The 25,752-nt window shown below is 38.3% G+C and overlaps 1 protein-coding gene across 9 annotated transcripts in view; it reads right to left on the bottom strand.

Moving 5' to 3' along the window:
• MARK1 (microtubule affinity regulating kinase 1) overlaps positions 1 to 25,752 on the bottom strand; it is a 68,781-nt gene that overhangs the window by 16,407 nt on the left and 26,622 nt on the right. For 4 of the 9 annotated variants that reach the window (XM_026682526.2, XM_087964135.1, XM_087964119.1 and 1 more), the window contains exons 2-12: positions 19,778 to 19,981; positions 19,305 to 19,358; positions 17,221 to 17,269; positions 15,165 to 15,230; positions 14,527 to 14,597; positions 10,568 to 10,624; positions 7,050 to 7,286; positions 6,841 to 6,960; positions 4,993 to 5,092; positions 4,131 to 4,243; positions 861 to 1,014 (exon numbers count right to left, since the gene is read on the bottom strand). In XM_026682526.2, the coding sequence (XP_026538311.1) occupies positions 861 to 1,014; positions 4,131 to 4,243; positions 4,993 to 5,092; positions 6,841 to 6,960; positions 7,050 to 7,286; positions 10,568 to 10,624; positions 14,527 to 14,597; positions 15,165 to 15,230; positions 17,221 to 17,269; positions 19,305 to 19,358; positions 19,778 to 19,981 (1,225 nt within the window). Of the gene's footprint in view, positions 1 to 839; positions 1,015 to 4,130; positions 4,244 to 4,992; positions 5,093 to 6,840; positions 6,961 to 7,049; positions 7,287 to 10,567; positions 10,625 to 14,526; positions 14,598 to 15,164; positions 15,231 to 15,648; positions 15,773 to 17,220; positions 17,270 to 19,304; positions 19,359 to 19,777; positions 19,982 to 25,752 lie in introns of those variants that run through there. The other 5 variants (XM_026682518.2, XM_087964129.1, XM_087964114.1 and 2 more) reach the window with 3 other exon arrangements.

Raw genomic sequence — 25,752 nt, 5'->3', positions numbered from 1 at the left:
GCTCGTACCCTTAACCCATCTTCATTCTTTTTTCTTTTCTGCAGTTCCCATGGCAAGTATGATTGAGAAAGAAAACATTTGCACACCCAAAGTTTGATACCACGTGTTAAATTTTATGTTTAAACTATCTCCTGAGATACAAAGTTAAACATGGAATCTTCCTGCAAATGTGAACAAGTACTTACTTTTTTCTGTAAGAAAGTAGTAACCTTACAGATTCAAAATAAAGGAACAGTGAATATGGCAATATTTGGATACATTTTCTTTGGCAGAAATAATGGTTTCCAAATGCTTCCTATAACCAGAAGAGAAGCTATTTTTGGATTTTTTTTTCCTTCCTTGTCGAACTCTTCTAGCTCAATGATTGCCTAAGTCTCACTGATCCCCTTAGAAATTTTCAATAATATTCAAGTCTGAAGACTAGGAAAGTGAAACTTTAGTCCATATCACTACAGAACTCATGGCTGAAAAAAGGTGGATATTTCAGCAACCAAAATGTTAATTCCAATTATAAAGCACTTATAGAAAGAAAGATAAAAGTTTAGTAATGCCCCTGGCTTGAGTATTATTGAAAAATCTGTGGAAAAAGCCCAAACGAGAAGTACATGCCAGGAGAAATGATGAATATAGAACAGTTTGCTTTCTTCAGAGTTAAAATAGCTACAGACATAAAAAGAAATGCAAATGAAAACTACATCTCCCCAGTAACCCAAATTATATTTATACAGACAGCTCACATGATAAAAGCACAATGATGTGTTAAGCAATGTTCAGAAAGGTGTTGTTGCCAAGCCCCCAGGAAAGAGAACACAACTTAAAATTATATTCTACTACTTTACTTGGTTGAATGCCATCCCCACCATGTTCACTGAACCGACGCTGTTTTTGATTGGCTGATATACTCCGCTGAACCTTCAGGTGAGCAGGAGATTGCATAGAGCTGTTGTTGAGGTCACTTCCAGGTCGAGATCTTTGACCCAGGGTAGTACTGGATAGAGACTCAGTCCCATCACACTGTAAGGATAAAAAACGTATTTGGAAACCAAGATCATCTCTCTTTTCTCAACTACACTATTTCTTTCTTAAGTTTAGTTAATTTAAGTAGTACAATTAAGGAGTACTTCTAAAGTCGCAGTAGAACAACATTTATTACCAAATGACCTTAATTTGGGCAGAAGATTGCAGATTTTTTTTTCCATAATAAGATTTATTTAAAAAAAAAAAAAAAAGAGTAAAATGCAGCATCAAGAGCCTGCTATTGCAAAGGAAGGCAATGAAGCTTTTGTTTATCTCTAGAGAGGATTCAATCATCCTTAAAATTCTGTTATGGAAGGAATAATTTGAATGTGTAAATTGCTATGATTAAATGGGGGGAAAAACTTTGGTTATAATATAATATTGGATCAATCGGAGAAGAGGTGAAGTAAAGGATTGAAATTTACAGTGGATTATAATTTGAAAAATAATTTTTATGAACTGTTGGCACTTAACACCTAATAAATTGTCAATGATGTATATAGTGGTGTGAAATGTTGAAAATGTAAACAATCTGAAGGTACTTTTTATCAACTTTTGTGGAAATGTAGAAAGCTAAGAATTATTGGAATCAGGTATATATTTTAATTCAAATAATTCTTACACTGAACATAAAAATGAAGCCAGAGGCTTTTCTCCTAGGATTAATGGATAAACAGATTGAAAAGGGAGCATGGAATTTTGTTTTTATAAGTGATAACAACAGCATTTTTTATTTATGCGAGGCGATGGAAAGACCCACAGGTACCCACAATGAAAGAATGGATGGTGAAGACGGCAAAATTGATTATTTTCATTAGAGAAAAAAAACTTTATCTTCATTGCTACCTGGAAACAATTCTTCGACTTTTTATGTGAAATGGAAAAAAAAAGAAAAAAGAAATTTTAGCTTTGGGATTTGATGACTAGATATGTTTATTGATTCTAGAAGCACTGTACATTATGATTTAATTTAGTTCAAAAGGTCACTGTGTTTTCTGTTTGTATCTGTACTGAGGGAAGTTGAAAGTTCCTTTTTTTTGGTAGCTCTTTCTCTTATCAACTGCACCCTCAATTTTGCATTTTCCCTTCCCCCTTTTTTGTTTCTTAATACCTTTTCCAAAATGCAATAAAAAAGAAATGTATAAATTGTTTTTCAAAAAGCAATTAAAACATTTTAGTGTTATAATGCCTCTAATTATCTGTGACTATGGGTGGTCACCTTAATATATGGGTTGTTTAATGTTACCGTTTTTATTATTTTCTTGTTTCTTGCCTTGCTGTAAACTATTCAGAGTCTCACATTTGAGGCAGTTTACAAAGATGATGTATATAAATAAACACCAGTTACAGAAAGGATGATAACATTCTTTAAAGCTTTTCCATTCCTAATTATACTCCAAGGATGGTTTTCCCAAAAAAAATAGAGAAAAAGAAACGAAGATCAATCACAGAAAGACAGGTGTTTGCTTGTAGTGAATGATCAGTCTTTAATAAACAAGCTCCTGATTTATGAAGCACAAGCTTGCATCCATTGATCCAGCTTATAGACTTCCAGTCTCTGCCAGCTTGTTTCCTAAGATTGCTGGCTTGTGACAAAGAAAAGCATATCTTGCTTTTATTTCTCAATTCACATAAGGGGTGTGTGTGCGTGCTAGAAAACACCTTAAGAAATTAAATAGCGCCAACACCTTAATTTTTAATCATTTTGCGCTATAGAAGAAAACTTCCAAACAGAGTAGAAGTTTATTATTTGGGTACAAATGAAATGCTCGCAAGACTCTTAGTGTTTATCTAAACCAGGTAAAATCCATGAAATGTTCAGATATTAAGCAGATTAAGCACAACATGGTAGCCTCCAAAAGAAGTGGAGGACTACTCCCATAACTGTACAAACTGCAGTTCAACACAAACAGGAAGATTTTAGAACAACGATGGAGGCCATTTTGGGGCTGACACATCAAAAATGCAGAAAATGCCCAATTTGACTCGGCTGGCATTATCACCACCACCACCACCACCCCTGCCCAAACAAAAGAAAAATAATTCTGTACGTTTTCATTTTTTTAAAAGATACAGTCCAACCATGTGCCTGGTCCCCAGGACCTGCTTATCTTCAGGCAGTGTTCTGTTTCTGTTGACAGCCCCAGCTGCTTACCCAAGGCTGTGCTCTCGCATGGCCTCCAGAGCCTCTGAAAATTGCACAAGGATGGGATGTCCTTTCACACAGTTTTCAGAGACTGTAGAAGAACATTCTCTGAAACTGCTTGAAGACTGAAAACCTTGAAGAGGTTCTGAAGGCTACATGAAAGCACACCCCATTATTATTATAATCTCTGTGGCCTTCAGAAACTGCAGAAAAGCACACTCCTTTCTTGCACTACTTTTTAGAAAGAAAATAAGACGAAGCTCTGCAAATGCTTTCTAGTATTTTCCCACCATGGTAGCATATTAATGGTGTTAGACTGAACTCGAGGTATCACAATCATGTTTATGCTTCTGATAATCAGATATCAAGATCAGAGTCCAAAAGTTTACACTAATTATTAAAGTGAGAAAAACATGTAAAGTCCTAATGATTGTGCTTCATTGAAACCCCCAAAGCATTCAACTGTTTATCAAAGAGTCGTTGTCCCCCCAAAATCTACTGCATGCATAGATTAGGCAAAGGTTTTTTAAAATGGCTAATGTATAAATTCTTACCCTGTGAGTTTCAAAGAGTTGTTTCGCTTGTTAGGAAATGCTATGGGGAGATTAGGGTAACACAAAGCACTCAAGCAACCACATCGTTTGAAAGGCTTGTGTAACTACTTCCAAGGCTATCTATCCCTGGCTGTCTGCACATTTATATGCACAAACCCTTCATTTTCCTGAAAATGAAGTAAAATGCTTGTCTATGTATTCACATAGACATGTACGGGGCCAGGAACAGCCTTTGAAGCAGCTATGTGAGACAGTTCCCTTAATATGTCAAGAGGAGGTACTTTATTTGTATTAAAACATTTTACCAAAGTGTCCCTTTCAAAAGTTTGCACAAACCTAGATAACATGTTCTATCTCCTCGAATTAGAAATGCAAAGCAATTTAAAATAAAGGTTAAAAAAATGGTAAATTACCTCAAGTGGTTTTCTCCCTAGAAGCAAATATGTAGCCATTACTTCATCATATTTTTGGTTTACTAAGGAGTCATGAATTTCATCTCTTGCAAAACCCATAGTGACCATTATATCTAAGGGGAAAAAACAGAATTTATTTTTGATAAGACTATCTGAAATATTTAGGCTAACCTAAGGGCATTTTCTAATGTACTGTTTTTGTCCAAACCAGTAATAATTCTGGGAATATCTCAGACTCTCTCTGAGAGTCATTGAGGTCCTTTGTCATTAGCACTCTTCCTGAGTCACTGAGGTCCTCAATATAATTTCCTATTTTATTTACTTAAAGTATTTGTACTTTATATTTAGTTGTCCAGCAACATTTCAGAACTTCATAGATCACAAATCTTTTTTAAAAATATCTAACCAGACAGCCAATTCATAATGCCTCCCATGTTTTATGAAATGTTATTGCTAAACCTAAAACTTCATAGAATTAAGAACTATAAAAGATAGAAAAGAAAATGAAAGGATACTGATTATTTAATGTCCTCTGTATCATGGATCCTAGCTGCTAAAGCCAATTTACATTTCTTTTTTAGAACAAAGTATAGCTGAACAGAAGTATTTCTCCCCTGAATTACCATTCAAGATCATATTTCAAATACGTCTGCCACTGTAATAAGAAAGGAAAATGCAAACCATGTTTTCTATGATAAGTGAGTGGAGAAAGAAGAATTTGGAGTAAAAATAGTATTCTGGAGACTCGAGCAAGACATATGAATTAGCTTCAATCACATCTGATATATAATCAGATAGCACAGAATGTAGGTAATACTTGGAGAACCTAAAAAGCAATGAATTGTTAGATTAAAACTGTTACCTATTCGTTTAGTGTCATTAAAATCTGGTTCAGGTTCAGTATATGGCTTTAATTCTTCTTCTTCATGACCAACATTCATCCATCGGTCCTTCATAATTTGCTTGAAAATAAACATAATTGAAAAATGGAATTACATTGAATTATTTAGAGGGGGAGGTATTAAAACTTCATAAATGAAACAATATTCATGTTATTTAAATATATACTTTAAAAGTAGCAATAAAATGATTAATTCTATATCCACTTAAAAAGATAAAGGCATTATCTTCAACAATTGTTCAAAAGAGAAAATCACTCTTTCAGTTCAAAAATTATGTCAGTCATATAATATGTACAGACAAAACTGAGCAAAATATGAACCTCAGTGATGGAGGAATACTTTCCATCCAAAAAAAACTTGGGATCAATTATTAACTTCCTCAATAGGCAGGAAAGAATCTGATACTGAAATCTATAAAGCCACTGTAAGATTCTATGGATTATACTAAACTAAACAGGCTCATTGTTTATGGAGATTCTCAGTCATCCTGGTCATGGTTGTTCCAAAGGTGCTTTTTCAAGAGGCAACTGTACTTTTTTTGTTTTTCCTTGAAGAAGTTTCGCTCCTCATTCAAGAAGCTCCTTCAATTCTGATTGAATGGTGGGGAATGATTCCTTGTAATGAGGTGCTCTGGTCTTTAGCATTCTCTCTGAGAGTCATTGAGGTCCTTTGTCATTAGCACTCTTCCTGAGAGTCATTGAGGTCCTCAATGACTCTCAGAAAGAGTGCTAACGACCAGAGGACCTCATTGCAAAGAATATAAATCTTTCCATTCCCCACCATTCAAAGAAAGCAAAATTGCCTCTTGAAAAAGCACATTTGGGGAAAACAGGCCCATTGTTTTACTTAAAATTAGTCAGTTTTTAAATTTCCCAATTAACTAGCAAAAAATATAATTGCAACCCACTGCTTGTTTAGGCTATTCTGAATTGAAAATAGTTTTTAATTGTAACAGAAATATTAACAATGTATTGGTGGACCAAGAATACAGTTTCTTAAAATTCCAAAATTATATTGAAAAATTAGAAAACTTCAAGATATTAAGCAATAGCTTAATTTGTTTTGAAAATATGTAATTTATCCTGGAAAAGGCAATAAATTTGATAAATAAAAGGATGAAGCAGTATGTACTACTTTCATTTTTCATTTCAGTGTGTTTTCATTAATTTCATTCATTCATTCCAGAGTATTTTGTATTTGATAATTAGAAATAAATAATCCTCTCTTGTGGCTGTATTCTAGTAACTAATATTTTTTGTAAAATGTTTTTGAGTTATTTACTGTAAGTTTTTTTAAATTGTCTAACAAATTTGCTAACATATTGCAATCCTACTCATTTACAAGACCATTAGAAGTCAGTGGACCTTTCTTGATAAATCTATTTCACAACTTAAACAATTCTATCAGAGACAACTGTTCTCCAGGATGTATATACTTATCCAAAACATTTTAAGTCTGATGATTATATAGTATTTTATAGTGAGTCAAAGAAATTATTAACGATATGAAGAATAATTATTTTAGAAGTATTTAATTAATGCAAGCTGTAATTATGTTTAAGTTAATTAAATCCGATTTAATTACCATGCTGATTCCATCCATGTTTTGGAATACAACCTCCCCAATATTACTTAAAGGCCAGGCATGGCTTTTAGGCCAAAAGTCTTATACAAAAGTCTAATACATGGCTTTTCGGCCAAAAGCTTAGGGTCTCAGGAAGAATTACAGGACCAGTTTTAAATCCCCCTGGGGTTTAACTTATTTCACTGAATTGGGTTAATAAACAAGAAAATATTCAGAGAACTTACTTCTAAACTCCCTCTCTTAATTGGATTCAACACAAGTAGTTTTTTCAGTAGATTTTCACAGTCTGTGGACATATAGAATGGTATGCGGTACTTTCCACGCAATACTCGTTCTCGCAATTCCTTTTGAAAGACAAACAAAGAAAATAAATCAAATACTAAAGCAAAAATTCAAAAACCAGACTTTAGTAATTTTAGATTATTATTTCTACCTTTAGGTTCTGACCGTCAAAAGGCAATGATCCACTGACAAGAGTGTAAAGAATGACTCCAAGACTCCAAACATCTACTTCTGGGCCATCATATTTCTTTCCCTGAAAGAGTTCTGGGGCAGCATATGGAGGGCTTCCACAAAAAGTGTCCAGTTTGTTGCCAACAGTAAATTCATTGCTAAAACCAAAGTCTGCAATTTTAATGTTCATGTCTCCATCAAGAAGAAGGTTTTCTGCCTATAAAAGGAAAAAATATCAAATACACATTTAAAAGGTACATTTAAAATGTTTTTATACCATTAACAGTAGAACAGCTATTTAATCTAAAGAACTGTGTGTTCTATGAAAATGTAAAACATTTAGAATGTCAAATGTCTGCGCTTCAAATAATAAATTCAATTATATGCTGTTTTTCCTCTTTTCTTCTATTTCTAAGCTACCAATTTGATTGCAACTTTATATCAAATTGTCATCAGTGAGATTTGTGAAAAGTGTAACACTTAATAGCCTTTCCTTTTTCAAAATTATTATTGTGAAGAGAAATAGCAATAGCAAAACTTCTATACAGCTTCATAGTGCTTTGCAGCACTCCTTGAACAGTTTACAGAGTCAGCATATAGTTGAATAAAAACATAAACAAAAATAGTGCTGTATTTAGAAACAAAAATAGATAAAGATCGGTATTTTTGTTCTTCCTATTTCTGAATGAAGGACACATATATACACATAACAAAAGCAGATGTATCTGAATCTTCTTTTAAAGATTTATACCAGGTAAGAACTATTAGTTCCAAAGGTTTGCTTTTTTTACTATTAAAAATATGCACTCTTCTAATGTGATATTTTCTAAATTAATTATTTGAATTATTCAATTAGTTCATGATACTTATTAGATGTTTTTGTTTAAAAACTAAGAATATAGGTAGTCCTTGGCTTTCTAAAGTTTTTTCAGTGACTGTTTGAAGTTACAATGGCATTGGAAAAAATGACTTATGTTCATTTTTCACACATAATCATTGCAGCATTCCCCTTATCTCATGATCAAACTTCAAATCTTGGTAAATGATTCATATTTATGATAGTTGCAGTGTCCTGGGGTCATAAGGTCATCTTGTGACCTTCTTACAAGCAAAGTCAATGGAGAAACCAGATTCACTTAACAACCATGTTACTAACTTAAAAACTGCAGCGATTCACTTAACAAGAGTGGCAAGACAAATCATAAAATGTGGCACAATTCACTTAACAAATGTTTTGCTTAGTAACAGAAATTTTGGTAAATTGTGGTCGTAAGTCAAGGACTACCTTTAGATTACTGGTAAAAAGAAGCTTGTCGCTGATATGTACAAAGGCTTTAGATTATTTTCAGTTTAAGGAGAAATGAATCTGAGAACAACGTTTTAGAATTATTTGAAGAAGATACACACAAAAGGACAGAAGACTGAGCTACCAGATATTATAAAATGTTACTCTGAAAAATGAATAAACTCCAGAGGAAGAATATCATCTCAAAGAAGAACCTTGACATATAACCTTGCATCTAAATTCTTGCAATGTGTGTAGTACACATATTTGTCTTTCAAAATACTGTAGAATGATACTGCTGTCAAAATTAATTTTACTTGCCTCTTTACTTGTGTACTTTTCATTTAATCTAAGGCAGTGGTGGCTAACCTTTCCAGCACTGAGTGCTGAAATGGGAGCGCGTGTCCCAAAACCCGGAAGAGCATCTCCCTGATGCGCACATGCGCAGGAGTGCCGGAAACTGGAAGCTTAGCTTACCAGCGTGTGCATTCGCACCGGCCACCTGGTTTTCCGGTTTCTAACATGGATGCGCACGTGAAGGCAAGCTGGCTGGCGCATGTATGCTGGGAACCTGCTCTTCCAGTTTCTGCCGCTCTCGCATGTGCAAAGACCAGCTGGCCGTCACGCATGTGTACGCTAGAATCCAGAAGAGCAATGGGCAATGGCTGGCACGCCTGGAGAGATGGGTCTGCATGCCACTTCCAGCACATGTTGTATAGGTTTGCCAGCACGGACCTAAGGCTTTAAATAAGTCGGAGTCAGAGTTTTTGTTGCACATAAGCTGCAATATGCTAGGACAGAGCTCTGATTGTGATACTGCTGATACCGTGCTTCCCTGAAAATAAGACCTACCCCCCAAAATAAAACCTATACCGAAAATAAACTCTAGAATGTTTTATACATGTACCTAATATAAGCCCTACCCCCAAAATAAGCCCTACTTACACAGCCGCCGCCCATTCTGTCTGGTTGCTCATGGGGCTGCCAACACAAGGTGAGGTGAGGCAGGTGTGGGGGATGGAGCTCCCCTATCTGTCCCACACCAGCTCCCTCAGGGCCCCCGCATTTAGGCCATTCATGCCCCGACAACTACCTAATGGCAGCAGCACCAGCAGCCATGTCCAACAGGACTCCACCTGGCCGCTGGCCTACTTCTTCTACCTGCTCATGGACGCAATGCAGCAGGAGGATGAGTGATGTACTGGTGCCCTGGCCAGAAAGCGAGGCACGTGTCTGGACATGGATTGCCTGGCTGCAGGAACTCTGAGGTAAATCAGTGTGTGGTGTGTGGAGCAACTCCACCCTCCCGCCTAGCATCATGGCCATGTCACTTAGCCTCCTGCTCCGTTGCGGCCATGAGCAAATAGAAGAAGTGAGCTGGCAGCTACATGCAGTTCTGTTGGAGCCACCACTGTGAGGTGAGGCAGGTGTCAGGGTGTGGGTGGCCTGGCTGCAGGAGCCCTGAGGTAAGCTGGTGTGGGGCATGGGAGGCAGCTTGACCTCATGGTAGCGGCACACATGTGCTACATGTCCTCCTGCCTCGTTGCAGCCAGAAGCAAACGAAAGAAATGGGCCTCCTGTATCCTGGGGGGGGAGATAAGACTTCCCCTGAAAATAAGCCCTACTGCTTATTCTGGCACCCAAAATAATATAAGACTGGGTCTTATTTTCTGGGAAACATGGCAAGAAACATCTACAAGTTATTGCTCAAGTCAAGGCATGTAAAAAAGATACATGAGAAATTGAAACTAAACTAATATATAATAGTAGCTTAGTCAGATCATGTTTTTGTGTTTTTGTTGTACATGATTGCATTTCCACACACATAATACTAAATAATGACCTAAAGAAACAACAGGCATTAGAAAGACCTTTAACTAAAAGAAGCTATTTCAGTGACAGTGAAAGAGGGACTTGGGAGGCATAAAAATTAATATAACAAAAGTTCACATGGAGAAACTAGACAAGGTTGGGACACATTACAGAAAAAATACAGGAAAAAAGCATTTCCTTAAAGTCAGCATTGAATCTGTTACATATAACATATGCTTTTCTGTAGAGAAGCATACATTCAATTAATAAGTATTATTTTCTCAGAGATGTAAGATGAAGATGAAGATCATTTAGAAAACCTAAATCTATCTCTAAAATGTTGTTCATAAATTTATTTTGTTCTATAAAGTTTCAATTCTTAAAGAAAAAAATTAATATACCTTGAGATCACGATGAACAATGCACTTTTGATGACAGTACTGCACAGCAGACACAATCTGAAATATAATTGACTTTATTAGTAAAATAACACATAAAGACAATCCTAACAATAATTGTATCTGTATAGTTGTAATGCATTAATATCAATCTGCAATAGCAACTTCATATAATGTTTACAATATGTCTATATGTATTGTAATATGATGTCAACTGTGATAGGAGGCTGTTAGGTAAAATAAAAATGACTTATTAATCATTTAATGGTTACATTCAGTGATCAATTTTTGCAATTGTGGTTTTTTAATATTGGATTGCTTTATCAAATCACAATTAACATTAACCTTAGAGCTGGCTTGGGCAACACAGAAGCTGCAGGTCAGTACAATGATTCCTCATCCAGATACCCATCATGGTTAACGAATTCTAGGCAGAGAAGAGGTTTCAGTCAGTGGCTTTTTATATCGTAATGATTGAGATTCAATTATCTTAGCTCTCGCTAGTTCCCATGTTTTGGAATGCATTACTTTAACCAAAATTATTATGCCTTATTAGTTTTTGAAATTTAAATCTTGTCAATTAATATATTTTCAATATTAAAACTGTAATTTTAATATTTCAATCATTATGCTCATACTTTAATGCAATTAAACAACAGAGGGGCTGAAACCTCTTCTTTGCTCTAGACTCAAGCATATTAGGAATGCAATGAATTGCCACTGAAGGAGGAAAACGATCTTTTTGTAAAACTGTAGCTTCCCTAAAGAAGGTGACATGATATACCGAAAACTAGACAACCATAATTTGTACAGTATTTTAAGCAAGTATTTCAACCAACCTCAAGTCAGAACAAAGGGATTTAAAGATGCAGTAGATTTCCCCAAAAAACTAAAGGCCAAAAATACTCCTCCCATTCAAATGTTAATATTATTTATTGTTATCTACATAAATAGATCTACATCCGCATCCACACCCATTCTTGTTTGGCACTTAATGTCATCCACATTATGTGCTAGCCATATATACAATTACCAAGTCACTATGAACTATGTTAAAATGTTGATGAGGAAAGGCATATGGAGAGCCAACTGCAGGAAGCTGCCAAAGATTCACTGACCCCTAGAAGCCATTCCTGACTTGATTTTTCCTGTGCAAAACTGGCTGCTTGAGAAAGTCCCCATTCTGCTGCCTTGTGTACTGTATCTTTTATAAAACATTTGTTTTTATTGCATTTTTGAGGATGAATCATTTATCCATATGGAAAAGTCACACATTCTCTGAAGATTGAGGTTGGAAGGAGCAGGAGTAGTGGGTAAAAATTTGAGAAAGAGTCAATGGCAATAATACATTAACAGTGGATCTACCACTCAAGAGGGTTAGCCCTAGGGTTCAGATGTTGGGTGGGGACAGGAGGGTAGAAAAAGGAGCTGATACCATAGCATGTAAGCATGCTAACAAACATGTTTTCATTCCTTTTTGTTTCTACTTCTTTTATAAATATAATTTATTAAATTAGAATTATCTATTCATTTTCAAAGATTTTCAAGATTCACAGCATTATAGTAAATGGCACAATTTTTTAAAAAGATAAATTAATTTCTTGTTTATTAGATTGTTTTGAAATCTGCAACACATTTGGGGACTTCCAGTTTGAGCTTCTTTGGCGACAGACCGAAACCTTGTTTCTGCGAGGCTTCGATCCATGCTCGCCGCTGGAGCGCCCCAAGCCGGCTGGTTTCGGGGCTAAGCCACCCTGTAGAGGTGGTGAAGAGGGGGGAGACTGTCTGCAGGGTTGAGGAGAGCTGCATCTCTCCTCCCCAGCTGGCCGTTACTCCCTTTCCCGAAGGCAGTTGCAGCGGTGGTCAGAAATGGCCACCACAAAGAAGAACTCAACCGGAAAAGAATGTGCAGGAGGAAGATAAGAAGAGAAAGTTTTGGTTGACCGGGTCAAACAGCAAAAGCAACAAATAAGGTACCCTGGAATTGAAACTATTAAAAAAAAAACCAATAACATTGTTCCCTAAGAAGATTTTTAAGCTTCGAAGGAGAGACAAAAGGGAAAAGATTTGGGTTTTTTTCCTCCTTTTCCTATACTGACAGCTAAGAGACTTAAGCAAGAAATTGGAAAAAAATCCACTTTGACATTAATAGGCATTTAATGCTGAAAATAAAAAGTCAAAGGGATAATAAAGACTTCTGGATAATCAAAAGCTTTTGAAAACAGGAAAAGAGAGAAAAAGAATAAAAGGGCAGGATCTGGAAGGGAGGAGACTGCCTGGAATTAAAAAGAACTTATAGCAAAATTTCAACAAGACTTCCAAAAGATACATTTTAACTGAAATATCGCAACAAAAACTCCAGGAAGAGAAAGTAGAAAAATAAATAAGAAGAAATAACTCAGGACTATTTGGATTACTTGATGATTTCTGGATTTTTGGTTATTGTATTTGAATGACTAAAATCAATCAGGTGGTTGTTTAAAACTGTTTAAAATGGCTCCACTTTTAGAAGAACTGAAAATGGAACTTAAAAATTACAAAGAAGATGCACAAGAATGGAGAGGTTCTTTTGGCTTCGTATTTCAGTTTTTAAAAATGGAGATTTGGAATTATGAGAAACAACAAGAAATGCCTGCAGAACAAGAAGATTGCGACAAAGAAGAAGCCATCTTTAATGAACAAGTAATCTTAGGTGGGGGGAAAAAAGAAAGGGGGGAAAGAGAATGGAAAATTTAAGATTGGGAAAAACAACTCCAAAAAAAAAAATAGAGTGAAAAATAAGTATAAAATCAGAAAGCAACAGAAGAGGGAAATGCAGAAGAGAGAAGTAGAAGTAGAGAGACAAGGGGGTAAAAAGGGGAGGGAGAAGAAGAGAGGGAAGAAAGAAAGGAAAATAAGTTATAAAGGACAGAAACAAAATATAGAGAAACAGGGCCTATTTAGAGATAATGGGTGAAAATTTAATGGAAAAAGGATTCTGCAAAGGTACATAAGATAGTATTGTTATATTAGAAACAAAAATAATTTTAGAAAATATGAAACAATGTATGATTAAAATGTTTGATAAAATAGCTATCGTAATTCAGTGGAATGCTTGTCAATAAAAAATGTAACAAAATGAATATTTAATGATTTATAAAACATATGTGAAGAGAAATAAGGGAAAAATTAATTATGGAGATTATATGTATCTTTAAGGAAGTATGATATTTAATTGAAAAGAAGTGTTAAAGATGTTAAGATTTTAATGATTATTAATGATAGAACTGAATTGGAATAGAATGAGGGTTTATAATTACATATATTTATAATCTTTTTTAAAAAAATATAGGGTGTATTATAAGAATGTACCAGCAGAATTCGATTGGAAGTTATGTATTATGTATTATATTGAAGGTCATAACCTTAAGGTATATATTGAAGTTTAAATAAGAGTTGAATTGATGTAATTAAAAGATATAAAGGTGTCATTCTCCAGTTAGTAACTACAGGAGAAAATTTGTTTAATGAGAAAAGACAATAAGAAATTGAAACAGAACAGACAAAAGTATAAATATAATGATTTGAATTGAGATGCAATAATCAAAATAAAATTGAGAAAATTAAAAGAGGGGAAAAACTATATAGAAAATGTAGAATAGTATAAGATATGGAATAGAATACAAAAAGGAGCATGAAATTGAGTTTTGTGTCTGTATAAAGAAGTTCAACCCGGGACCATGCTATTTTCAAAAAAGATGTTTTACTTGTATTTTGTATGTGTGAAAACCCAAATAAAACTTTATTAAAAAAGAAAAGAAAAGAAATCTGCAACACATTTATATTTACTTTAAAGATAGCTGATCCAAAATTTCTATTTTGTTAAAAAAAAAAATTAGTTTTACTATCTGAAATTCCATTTGAGAACTAAGAACCAAACTTAATTTTATTTGGAAGTATATATGTTTTTATTTATTTCATACCTGCCTAAATTTTGCACGGGCCTCTTTCTCTTTCATTCTTCCATGTGCAACCAAGTAGTCAAATACTTCTCCTAAAATAAATTTAATATTATTACACTGTATAATACTAATGTCTGAAATATATATTCTGTATTTACGAAGTTTTACAAATAATTAAATTATCTTTAACACATAATATTTTTTTCATTTTATATTAATTCATAGAGAAAACTATGTGTCTGCTTCCTATAATAAAATAAAATTTGTATTCAGATTATATTTTAATATCATAATTAAGGGTAAAGGTAAGAAGTATTCTTCCCCTTCATAAACTAAATATCAGTAGGAATGAAGTTTTTTGTGAAAATCTGATATCAGAGGAGGCCTCAGTTAAAGTCTGAAATGGGATTCATTACATTATCTATTGAAAACTAGGTTGTAGCTCAGCTTGTGTTTTTCAGAGAAACAAAGCATAAAACAACCTCCATCAACAATAGCCAAAAAAATAGTAACTTCCAGCTAACCCTAACTTCCAGCTCAACTATGGTTCCCATGAGGTGGAAATAAATTCAACATTTTTTTCACAATTCTCAACCCCACTTTCTAACATCTGCATTACATATTCCACACATTAGAAGTAGAACAGAACATTAACTTACCTCCACTAGCATATTCCATTATTAAATATAATGTTTTCTCTGTTTCAATAACTTCAAATAGTTTAACTGAAAGATAAAATGGTAATAAATTGACTAACCATAAGCAACCAAGAATATTTGAAAACAAAACTAAATACTTCATTTCTAAATTGATGTATCTCATCTACATCACATATATGAAGAAATGCATGCTGAAATCATAGTTTGGTTCTACATATGTGGCTCTTGAAATCAAAACCATTCACTATTCTCTTAGAATTAGATTGGATTAGAATAGTGCCTGTTTTGATTCCCCTGAAGAAGACAAGAATTTCCCAAAGGAGGCAGCAGAACTGTTAAGAACCAAAAGGACAATGCCCTGGAATATATTAGCAACATGTCTATGATGATGGAAGAGTTTAAGATTTTAGCATCCTGGAAACCTGCTTATTCTGATTAAAGCAGGAGCTGCAAGTCCGTACTCTCTATGCAACAATGTGTGTACCTTGTATGAAACAAGCCCTCTGGTCAATTCAGAAACAATAACTTGTCTCTCCAACAATATTGTTCTACCCCTCACCAGCCAGAAGAATTGTCATCACATAGTAGGTCTTTAAAGATGGGAGAAACTAAACCAGAAAGGGAAAGTTACACACTTTCATTATGAAGTGGTACCAATTTTCACTAAATCTTTAAAGTCTATTTTGATAAAACTATTATCACATTTTCATAAATTAATAATAAATAATAGCATATAGTGCTTATAAAGATTCATAGCACATTGCATGCATTATTTCATTGTAATCCTTGTAGCAATCCCAGAAGATGAACTATAGGAATGTATTATCTTTGCCATGCTGGGTGAGGAAAACTGAATCTGAGAAAATGGCTTCCTAAAATTGCTAGTGAATTCACAGCAGCAAAATTTGAAACAGGAATTCCTGATACACAGCTTACTGCCTTATTTTAACTACTATGCTAATCAGCCCAGAATTACAATCCTGATTATAGATGTTTTCACAATGAGAATTTGAATTACAGTACTGTAATCAGTTTCTTTTCATTGCTAAGCAGAGAGAAACTTTCAAGGCCAAAAGGGGCAGAGCATAGACTAGGGCCAGGTTTTTAGACTTTATCTGTTTCTAAATTGGTATGCTGGGGATATTAAGACTTTGCCAACTACATTGGCAAGAAGACATTTTTGAAGGCAAAAAGCATTTGAATCAAATACATATAACAAAAGTGCCTGTTTTTTGTTTTAAAGTAGAGTTTCTTTCAAGGAAATAATCTAGAATAGATTTTACTATGTAATGACATAAAAGGTTCATTATGTAAGGGAATTCCGAAACTGGATTTTTAGACTATGATTCTGCCATGGCAAAGCTGGAAAACCAATTAGAAAATTCACTGCTTGTGCAGAAATAAATGAAACAATCTGCATCCGTATTACTATAACTGCGGCGGCTTTCCCCGAAAAGGGGGCAAGGCGTGTTGCCGGTGATGCGCGGGCGGGGTGGGGGGGGGGGCCGCCCCCCTCCCCCCCCCCCCCTCTCTCGCCCAGTCGCCTTCCTCCCCACCGAGCGCTAAAGAGCGGGGCGTCGGGCCCCTGGCCGTTTTCCCACCCCCCGCCGCCCGCCGCGCGCTCGCTGCCTGCCTGCGTGTGCGCTGAGGGCAAGCCGGCCAGCGGCAGGCGGCGGGGCGGGGGGGGGCGGGCCGGCTGGGCGGGCCCCTTCTTTGGCGTTTCCTTGGGGTGGGAGAGCGAAGCCTCTTCTCTCCCGCCTTGCACGCCCGCCCTGGCAGGGGGACCCTGCGGAAGCGGCTCCTTTTTGCTCAAGTTTTTCCTGACCTCTACTACTTACAATTAAATAATTATTTTCCAGAAGAATTATTGTTTGCTTTATATGGGAAAGCATGAATTCTTTAAAAACCAAAAGCAATACGTATTAAAAATCTAGAAATTGTGTATAATAATGTTCACAAAACAAAGTATTAACTATTTTGTTTCAAAGGTTTTCCAAAGTTCAATATAATTTATAAAAAATAAATTGAATGTAGAAGACAAATCTAAGATTCCTACCTATATTCGGATGATTCAGGATTTTCATTATTCGTACTTCTCGAAACAACTGTTAAAAAAAACCCATGTATCTGAATAATTTTTATACAACTTTAATAAATTATATAAATATTAAAAGAATATATATTTAGGAGTTTGGTTTAAAACTTAGTATGCTATTGCAATAGCTGTATATCTATACAAGTAAAGGATAAGTTCTTAAATGAGTTGTACTATTCTCAGTGCAATCAATTGGATTTACCTTTAATGATCTCTAACTTTTCAAATTGATTTCAATGGTCTCTTAGCTTTATTGCCAATATCCTTTCAGGCCTGAGTTATAATATAAATGTACATTACTTTCTAAAATTTCTTTCCACATTCAGCTACTGAGGTTTAACAGGAACTGATCTTATCAGTTTTTCAGATTGGCCATTCATATGAAAAACACAATAATAAGAAAATCACGAGAAAGATCCGAAGAAATACTTTTTTTAGGCTATACAAAATTATCATCTCTTGCAGAAGCATTTCAATACAACAGTATAGCAGCAGTATATCAAATCAACAAAGCAAGACAGATATTGTGCAAACATAAATTAACATGGAAACAGTTTGTTGTCAATGAACAATTGAAACATTGATTTTTTAAGTTTTTTTTTAAAGTAAACTGATATTATCTCAACCAGTTCAAGGACCAGGTAAAGCATTTATTTATGCTAGTTTAATAAAATGTTAATTTAGATAAAGAAAGGGATTTGTGAGATGACTAATAAAAAAACTAAATTAACATGAAACTTGTATTACTCTTCATAAGATTGCCAGACATGGCAGACCTGCTCACAAAAATTGTCAAACAAGTGTGTCCAAATGGTTGCAGTGCACAATATAGCAGCTCACTAGCCAGAAGCTATTTCAAGCCACATTCTGAGAAATGCCTGCCATGGTTATGTTTGGATTTGATAGCTCACTTCCAACTGAATAGTGGCCTAAATACTAGGATGAGAAGACAATATTTCTGATAATAACTGCATTTTTAAAGTAAGTATTTTAATTTTAAGAGAAGCTGTACAACAGATCAACATTTTTTTCACATATTACTCACAGCCTACATCAGCAAAGCATAACTTTCATTGACATTTCTTGTCAAATGCACCTTAGCAAGCGCGCCATTAAACACTTTGAAATAATATCTTATTATATTTTTAAAAAATCAGAGAACCACTTTGGTCTAGCAATTAAGGCACCAGGCTAGAAAGTATGAGACTGTGAGTTCCAGTCCAGCCTTAGCCATAAAAGTCAGGTGGGGCCAGTTACGTTCGCTCAGTCCAACCCAACTCACAAGGTTGAAGTTATGTCTTGACCATCAGCTCAGCTTGTTAAGTTACTCAATAGAAGCACAAAGAATTCTCCAAAATAGTTCAGTTTTAGAAGGTGAGTATCAAGTATTAAATTCCAGGTCATTGTTCAAACCTATACACAAGACTCTAATTAAGTAAAAGTCAGTAGTAAACTGGGGCTAGATAAGTGTTAATGGAACTCCAGGGGAACTGGAGTGTTTGTGGACACATAGTAATTCTAGGCTGAGTCCTCTTTTGACTCACCTCCCCCAGCACTGCCTTCTCCTTCTTCTACAGCAGGGATCCCCAACCTTTTTGACGCCGCGGCCCGGTACCGGTATCAGCTGGGCGCCGCGGCCCGGTACCGGCATCAACTGGGCGCCGCCATCTTTTTGACGAAAAGTGCTTCCGGTGAGCTTTCTACCCGAAAAGCTCACCGGAAGCACTTTTTACCAAAAAGATGGCGGCGCCCAGCAACCAGCGGCCCGGTAAGACTTGTTCCGCGGCCCGGTACCGGTCCGCGGCCCGGTGGTTGGGGACCCCTGTTCTACAGTAAGTCAACTAGTTATTATTACCTATTCCCATATTAAATCAGGATGTACTGTAGCTGTCATTCTCAACGTAAACTACAAGCAACTCAAGCAGACTACTATTCTCAGTGTTTTTCAGTTATCTTGTATGAGCAAAGAAAGAAAAGAAAGAAAGAAAAATAAAAGGTTGGGCTCTTGAATCCAAAATGCTAATGTATTATGACAGAAACATTACCTTTTGTAGACTGGTAGGATTTAACTGGGTTTTATCTATAATTTTGACAGCAACCTAAGGATGAAAAGGCAAAAAATAACTTCTTTAACCAGTTAAACTTTTTACAGTATGTAAGAATTGTTTATTTTAATTTAGAATTTAAAAATCTCATCAGAAAAAAGAGGGATAAGTAAGCCAAGAAGAGAAAACTTTCTCTTCCACCCACACTGTACTTTAAAAATCTATATACACTGTTTTACAAAAATATAGTGATAGACCAAAATCTGCCCACAGAGCTGCTGATGTTATATGTCTTATGGTACTAACAAAGCTGTCACACCTCAAGAACAAAGTTCAAGTATGTATACTACAGACAGCCAAAAAGAAAAAAAAAACACCTTTATATGCTGGATTTCATTTTCAACAATGAAAATATTGGACACACATTTTGCAAATAAAATAATAGTTATCAAGCCTAGCCTAAAAAAACTTACCTCTCTACCTGTAAGAACATGTCTAGCCAGCTTCACTTTAGCAAAATTTCCTTTTCCTATTGTTTTTAATAAGCGATAGTTCCCAATGTGAGGATGCTCTTCATTTACAGAGGTGATTGAGTTTCTGCAACGTGGTATATTCTGTCGACTACTTGATTTTGTAGGTTGGATATGAGATTCAGAATATCCATCAGCAGAAGTGTGCTACAAGATTAAAAACAACAAGAATCACTACTTTAAACTGTATAGAATTTATGATTTCTAAAATAGTTAAAGAAACTAAATAATGTTTTAAAAATAAGCAAATGCTATGCTTTCCTTTCTTAATGTTTCTTTATTAAATTGAAACCTGGACATTTTAGTTCAGAATTGAACTAATTTTCAATTCAAATATAAGGGAAAGCATTAATAACTGAAAATCACATACAGATATTAGACTAAGTTAATTTCTATTACAATAGTCTACTGATTATTTATTAAATATTAATGTTTAAGTTTTAATGGAAATGTGTACCATAATGGAAAAGAATGCATTTGGCTTCTTATCAAATGCTATATATCTTGTTAATATTCTGCATTTATAGGTTAAGTTTTTAAAAAAAATGTAATTTGTGATATAGATTCATTTTATCTTGAACCTACATTGAATACAGCACAACTCACCACTTAATTTGTTCATTAGTTAAAAATATCTCAACTCTATATAGGACAATATAATACACTATAGACATGCGAAAAACTATAAACTTTGTTTAGAAGGCTAGAGGAGGTGGCTATTACTACCTTTTTGAGTGTTGGGGTTGTATGTATATCCAAGCATTTGGATTCTACCACATAATACAAGCGTATTGATAATTTGTAGGTACAGCATGGCAAACAAATTTTAACTATTATTTTATTCCTGGACTTTTGTATGGAAAGACAAAACTCAGGGTCATGTGCTACCTTCTTCTCTCAAACTCCTCTTGCCTACATAGGAAAAATGACTGCAAAAAATAGCTAGGGAATAACTAGTGTTTTATTAGGTCAGCCTGTATTGGATATACAGTACATAGAGAATGAAAATCTTTGCATTATTTGTTCAATGCTGATTTATTATGTTTTCTTATATATTAGGCTGCTCTTGATATGACATAGAAGCAATATTTGATATAAAATATTTGACTCACAAATTGGCACATCAAAATGGAACATAGCACTAGTACTAGAAAAAACACTTAGACTTATATACTCACTTCATGGTGCTCTACAGCAGCAGCCCCCAACCTTTTGGGCACCAGGGACCAGTTTCAGTATCAATTATTTCAGTATTTCAGTATTATTTCAGTATCCATACAAACTTGTTTTACTCCATGTTCAATGTTCCCTAAATATCCATTTATTATTAATTTTAACCAATCTTCCACTCCAGATTCATGCAAATCAGTCTATAATTCAGGGCTACTTACTTTATCAGTCACTTTCTGAAAATCAACAAACATTTCCATCCACATCTTCATTTACTTCATTGTTTTATTAAGCATTCTTTTTCATGTTTCCCATTATGTTGCTATACAGATATCCCTGGCATTCTGCAGCATAAGCCTTTTCAATCTGTTGCAAGCAGTTACTTTCACCTGCTCTTTCCCTCTATACATTTTCTTTGCATTTTGTTGGGAGATTAATGTATCTTTTATAACATTTTCATACTGGATTAACCTTTCCTTCTAAATGTTTTATACTCATTCATTACTTTTGATTATGCTTCTTCTAAATTGGGCGTTGGTTCTTACCTGATACGCCCCTTCTCGGCGAGCCGCGAGGAGCATCCAGAGACTGGGATGTGCTTCTGAGTCCTCTTCTTGCAGGCTGAGCTTTAGATGAGGAAACGCTCCGCCCCTCACGTGGTATTGCGCAGCGTCTCCCCAGTTTTTGCGATAACGAGAAGAGAGGTTATTAATTCCTTCTAATCTACTATTGGCTCCTTGGCTGAAGCAAGAGTCCCCACCAGACGGAGAAATTAGGGTGGGGCTGGATGCTCTCGCGGCTCGCCGAGAAGGGCGTATCAGGTAAGAACCAACGCCCATTCTCCCTCGAGCCGCTCGGAGCATCCAGAGACTGGGACATACCAAAGCTGGGCTGTCCTACGGGTGGGACTCCGTCTGGCCCGAAGGCCCCTCCGGATCACTGATGACCCTCTGTAAGACCCGTCGGCCAAAAGAGGCCTCCGCTGAGCGCACGTATCTATTTTATAATGTCTGATAAACGGGACGGAGAGGTCCAGGTGGCTGCCCGACAAATGTCAGCGATGGGGCTTGCGTGGCCCAGGCCGCCGAGGTGGCTGCACTTCTGGTGGAATGGGCGGTTATTCCACCCGGAGCGGGCAGGGAATGGGAAAGGTAACACCTCGCAATGGTGGCCCTGATCCAGCGACTGATGGTGGAAGGAGAAACCTTAAGCCCCAGTGACCTGGGTTGAAAGGATAGGAAGAGGGATTCCGACTTTCTCATGGATTGAGTGCGCTTAATATATATACGCAAGGCCCTTCTAACATCTAGGGAGTGCCAGAGGACCTCCCTGCCCCTGGAGGGCCTAGGGCAAAAATTTGGTAGAACCAGTTCCTGTGACCTATGGAAGGGAGAGTTGACTTTGGGTAGGAAGGTGGGGTCGGGACGAAGGACCACTCGGTCTGCATGGAACACGCATAGATCGCTCCTGACTGACAGAGCTGCTAATTCCGAAACTCGACGAGCAGAAGTAATAGCTACTAGAAAAACTACCTTAAAGGTGAGAAACTGAAGGGATGAATCCCTCAAAGGCTCGAACGGGGACGAGTAAGAGAAACGAGGACCTTGTTGAGGTCCCATGTGGGGAACCTGTGAACAGTGGGAGGGCACAGGTTGGTGGCGCCCTAAGGAAAGATCTAATTCGGGGGTGATGAGAAAGGGAACCGTAGTTATCACAGGAGACCACGGTTGAGAGGGCAGAAACTTGTGCGTCTCAGGGTGTTAGGTGCGAGCCCCTTGCGAAGGCCTTCCTGAAGAAAATCTAGGATCTGAGCCACAGAGGGAGAGGGGATCCACCTGAGACCCGCTACACCACTTGCAGAACCCCTTCCAAGTGGCATCGTAAATTCGTGTAGTGGAAGGTCGCCTGGCGGTAAAATAGTGTCGATGACTTGACTCGAGAGATTCTCACTAGTCAGACGGATCCGCTCAACCTCCAGACGGCTAACTGGAGCCATTGAGGCTCCGGATGCAGAAGGGGCCCCTGAGAGAGGGAGACCCTGTCCGGGGATCCTCCATGGGGCGCTACCGATAAATTGCGGAGATCCGCAAACCACGGTCGCCTGGGCCAATAGGGAGCCACCAGGAGAAGGTCTGCCCTCTCCTGAAGAAGTTTCTGTATTACTCTGGGAACTAACGGGAGCGGAGGGAAGGCATATAGGAGCCCTGGGGGCCATGGACAGCGCAGAGCGTTGTGATTCTCCGACCGGTGAGACGGATACCGGGAGAAGAACCGAGGAAGCTGAGTGTTGGACAGGGAGGCGAAGAGGTCTACCACCGGAAGGCCGAATATTCTGGACGCTTCCTCGAATAGGGATGGATGGAGACGCCATTCTGCCTGGTCCACCGTGGCCCTGCTCAGCCAGTCCGCCTGAGTATTGTCTACTCCGGAGATGTGTTCTGCTTTTAGTGATAGAAGGTTGGATTCTGCCCAGCGGCAAAGGCGCTCGGCTTCCCTCATTAGCTGAATGGACTGGGTGCCCCTTGCCTGTTGATATGGGCCTTGGCCGTGGCGTTGTCCGTGAGAGCGAGAACGTGATGTTTGCGGATCTGAGGAAAACTGCGCAGGGCCAGATGGACAGCGTGAAGCTCTAGCCAATTGATGCTGCACCTCTGCTCGGTCGGCGACCATCTGCCCTGTACCGAGAGCGAGTCGAGATGAGCGCCCCAACCGGACAGGCTTGCGTCCGTAGTGACGGTGAGTCGATGAGGTTCCGCGAAGAGGTGGCCTCTGTTGATGGCGGGATTGGTCCACCAGAGAAGAGACGTGAGGACCCTTGGAGGACCCTGACTCTGGCCTTCGAGTTGCTTCTTCCGGATCGTTGGAACGGGAGCAGGAACCACTGGAGGGATCTGCTGTGTAGACGGGCCCAGGGAACAATAGAGATGCATGACACCATTTTGCCCAACAATTTAGAGAGGTCCAGCAAGGCCACCCTCCTTGAACGCCTGACCTGTGTGACTAGGGCTTGAATGCTAAGGAACCTCTCCGGGGAGAGGAAAACTCTTTGAGAAACCGAATCAATTATGGCACCCAAGTGGTTGATTCGGGTGGAAGGGTTAAGTTGGCTCTTTTGCCAATTGACTAGAAACCCGTGTGCCCGTAAGACGGAGAGGGTGACCCTGGTATCCCTGACTGCCTGGGATTTGGACGGGGATAGAATAAGAATATCGTCCAAGTAGCAGTGGAGGCGGACGGGAACGCTCCTGAGATGAGCCGCCAGGGCCGCCAGGACCTTGGTGAAGGTCCGGGCCGAGGCCAGTCCAAAGGGTAGGGCCACGTATTGATAATGAAGGCTATTGTGACAGAACCTGAGGAATTTGTAATGGGAAGGCCTGATTGGAATATGGAGGTATGCCTCCGAAAGATCTATGGAAGATAACCAGTCTCCCGCCTGGTGCCTAAAAGAATGATTGCAAGGTGTGCATTTTGAATCTACGCTGGATAAGGTGACGGTTGAGCCGTTTCAAGTCCAGGATGGCTCTCCAACCCCAGAGTGTTTGGGTACCACAAAGAGATGGGAGTAAAATCCCTTTCCTCTCTGATCCGGAGGGACAGGTTGAATGGCCTGGATGTCAAGAAGATGATGGATGGCAGCCTCCATTAATGCACGTTTGGAGGGATCCCTTGAGGAGGGGATGGGAAGAAACAATCAGGGGAGCGGACCTGAACTCCAGGGCGAGACCAAACCTGATTGCCCCTGACCCATGCATCGGAAGTGGATATGTCCCATTGGGCGGCGAAGTGGCTGAGGCGGCCGCCAATGGGAGGGGAGGAAGAGGCTCTACCTTCTGCGGTAGGACCTTCCTCCCGATCCCGAAAGGGTCTCTTGTAGCCGCCACCGCGTCTGGTTCTGTCGCCCGGGTCCGTGCGATCCTGGGATCAGAAGGAGGGGGTCTAGGGTATCTGGGCGGGAAGGGGGTTGATAGAAGGGGCGGGAAAGCTCCTCCGAAAGGGCTGAGAGCCCCTGGCCTCCGATCTTCGAAAGAGGGCAGATACTTTCTCTTACTGCGGCCCTCGACCAGTAGAGGTTCCAAAGCTGGGCCAAACAGTTTATCTCCCGTAATGGGAGCAGTGGCCAGCTTGACCTTATTCTTTACGTCCGCCTGCCAGTGTTTGAGCCATAGCATGCGGCGAGCCGTGACGTGCGACGTGATGGCCCTTGAAGAAAATTTTACCGACTGGTAAGTGGCGTCAGCCGAGAACTCGGCTGCAGCCACTAACCGCTATATCCTGGTGAGCTCTCAGATTGGAAGCAGGGATGTGGTCCTTGAGCTGCGTAGCCAACGGATAGAGGACCTCGTGAAAAATGAGGCGGCCGTAGCTGATTTAATGGCCCAGGCGTCAGATAGGTGAGCCCTGCGCAGTGCCAGCTCCGCCCGCCTGTCCTCAGGTTTCAGGGCCTCTAGGGCCTCACTAGGGGTAGAGGAGGAGGCTAGACCCACAATGGGGTCATCAACCTCCGGAATATTGAGAAGGTTAGACAGAGCCGAATCGAGATTAAAGAATCTCTTGTCTTGGCTAGAGGGAGTGGGAGGGGTCCCTGAGGAGGTAAGTTGCTTCGCTACCAGATCCACGAAGATGGGAGGATGGGATGACCTCAGCTTCCACCACTGGTTGGGTGAAAATGGAGTCTTCCGGGCCCTCTGGGACAGGGGGTTCTGCAGGGGACTGGGGAAGAAGGCCAGAGACATTCTTGGCCTTAAGGA

The sequence above is a fragment of the Notechis scutatus genome, chromosome 1 (assembly GCF_049901735.1).
Source record: "Notechis scutatus isolate UNSWTSFEM ecotype Mainland chromosome 1, rNotScu1.2, whole genome shotgun sequence".
NCBI classification, from domain to species: domain Eukaryota; kingdom Metazoa; phylum Chordata; class Lepidosauria; order Squamata; family Elapidae; genus Notechis; species Notechis scutatus.
This window is presented reverse-complemented; position numbering and strand designations above follow the sequence as displayed.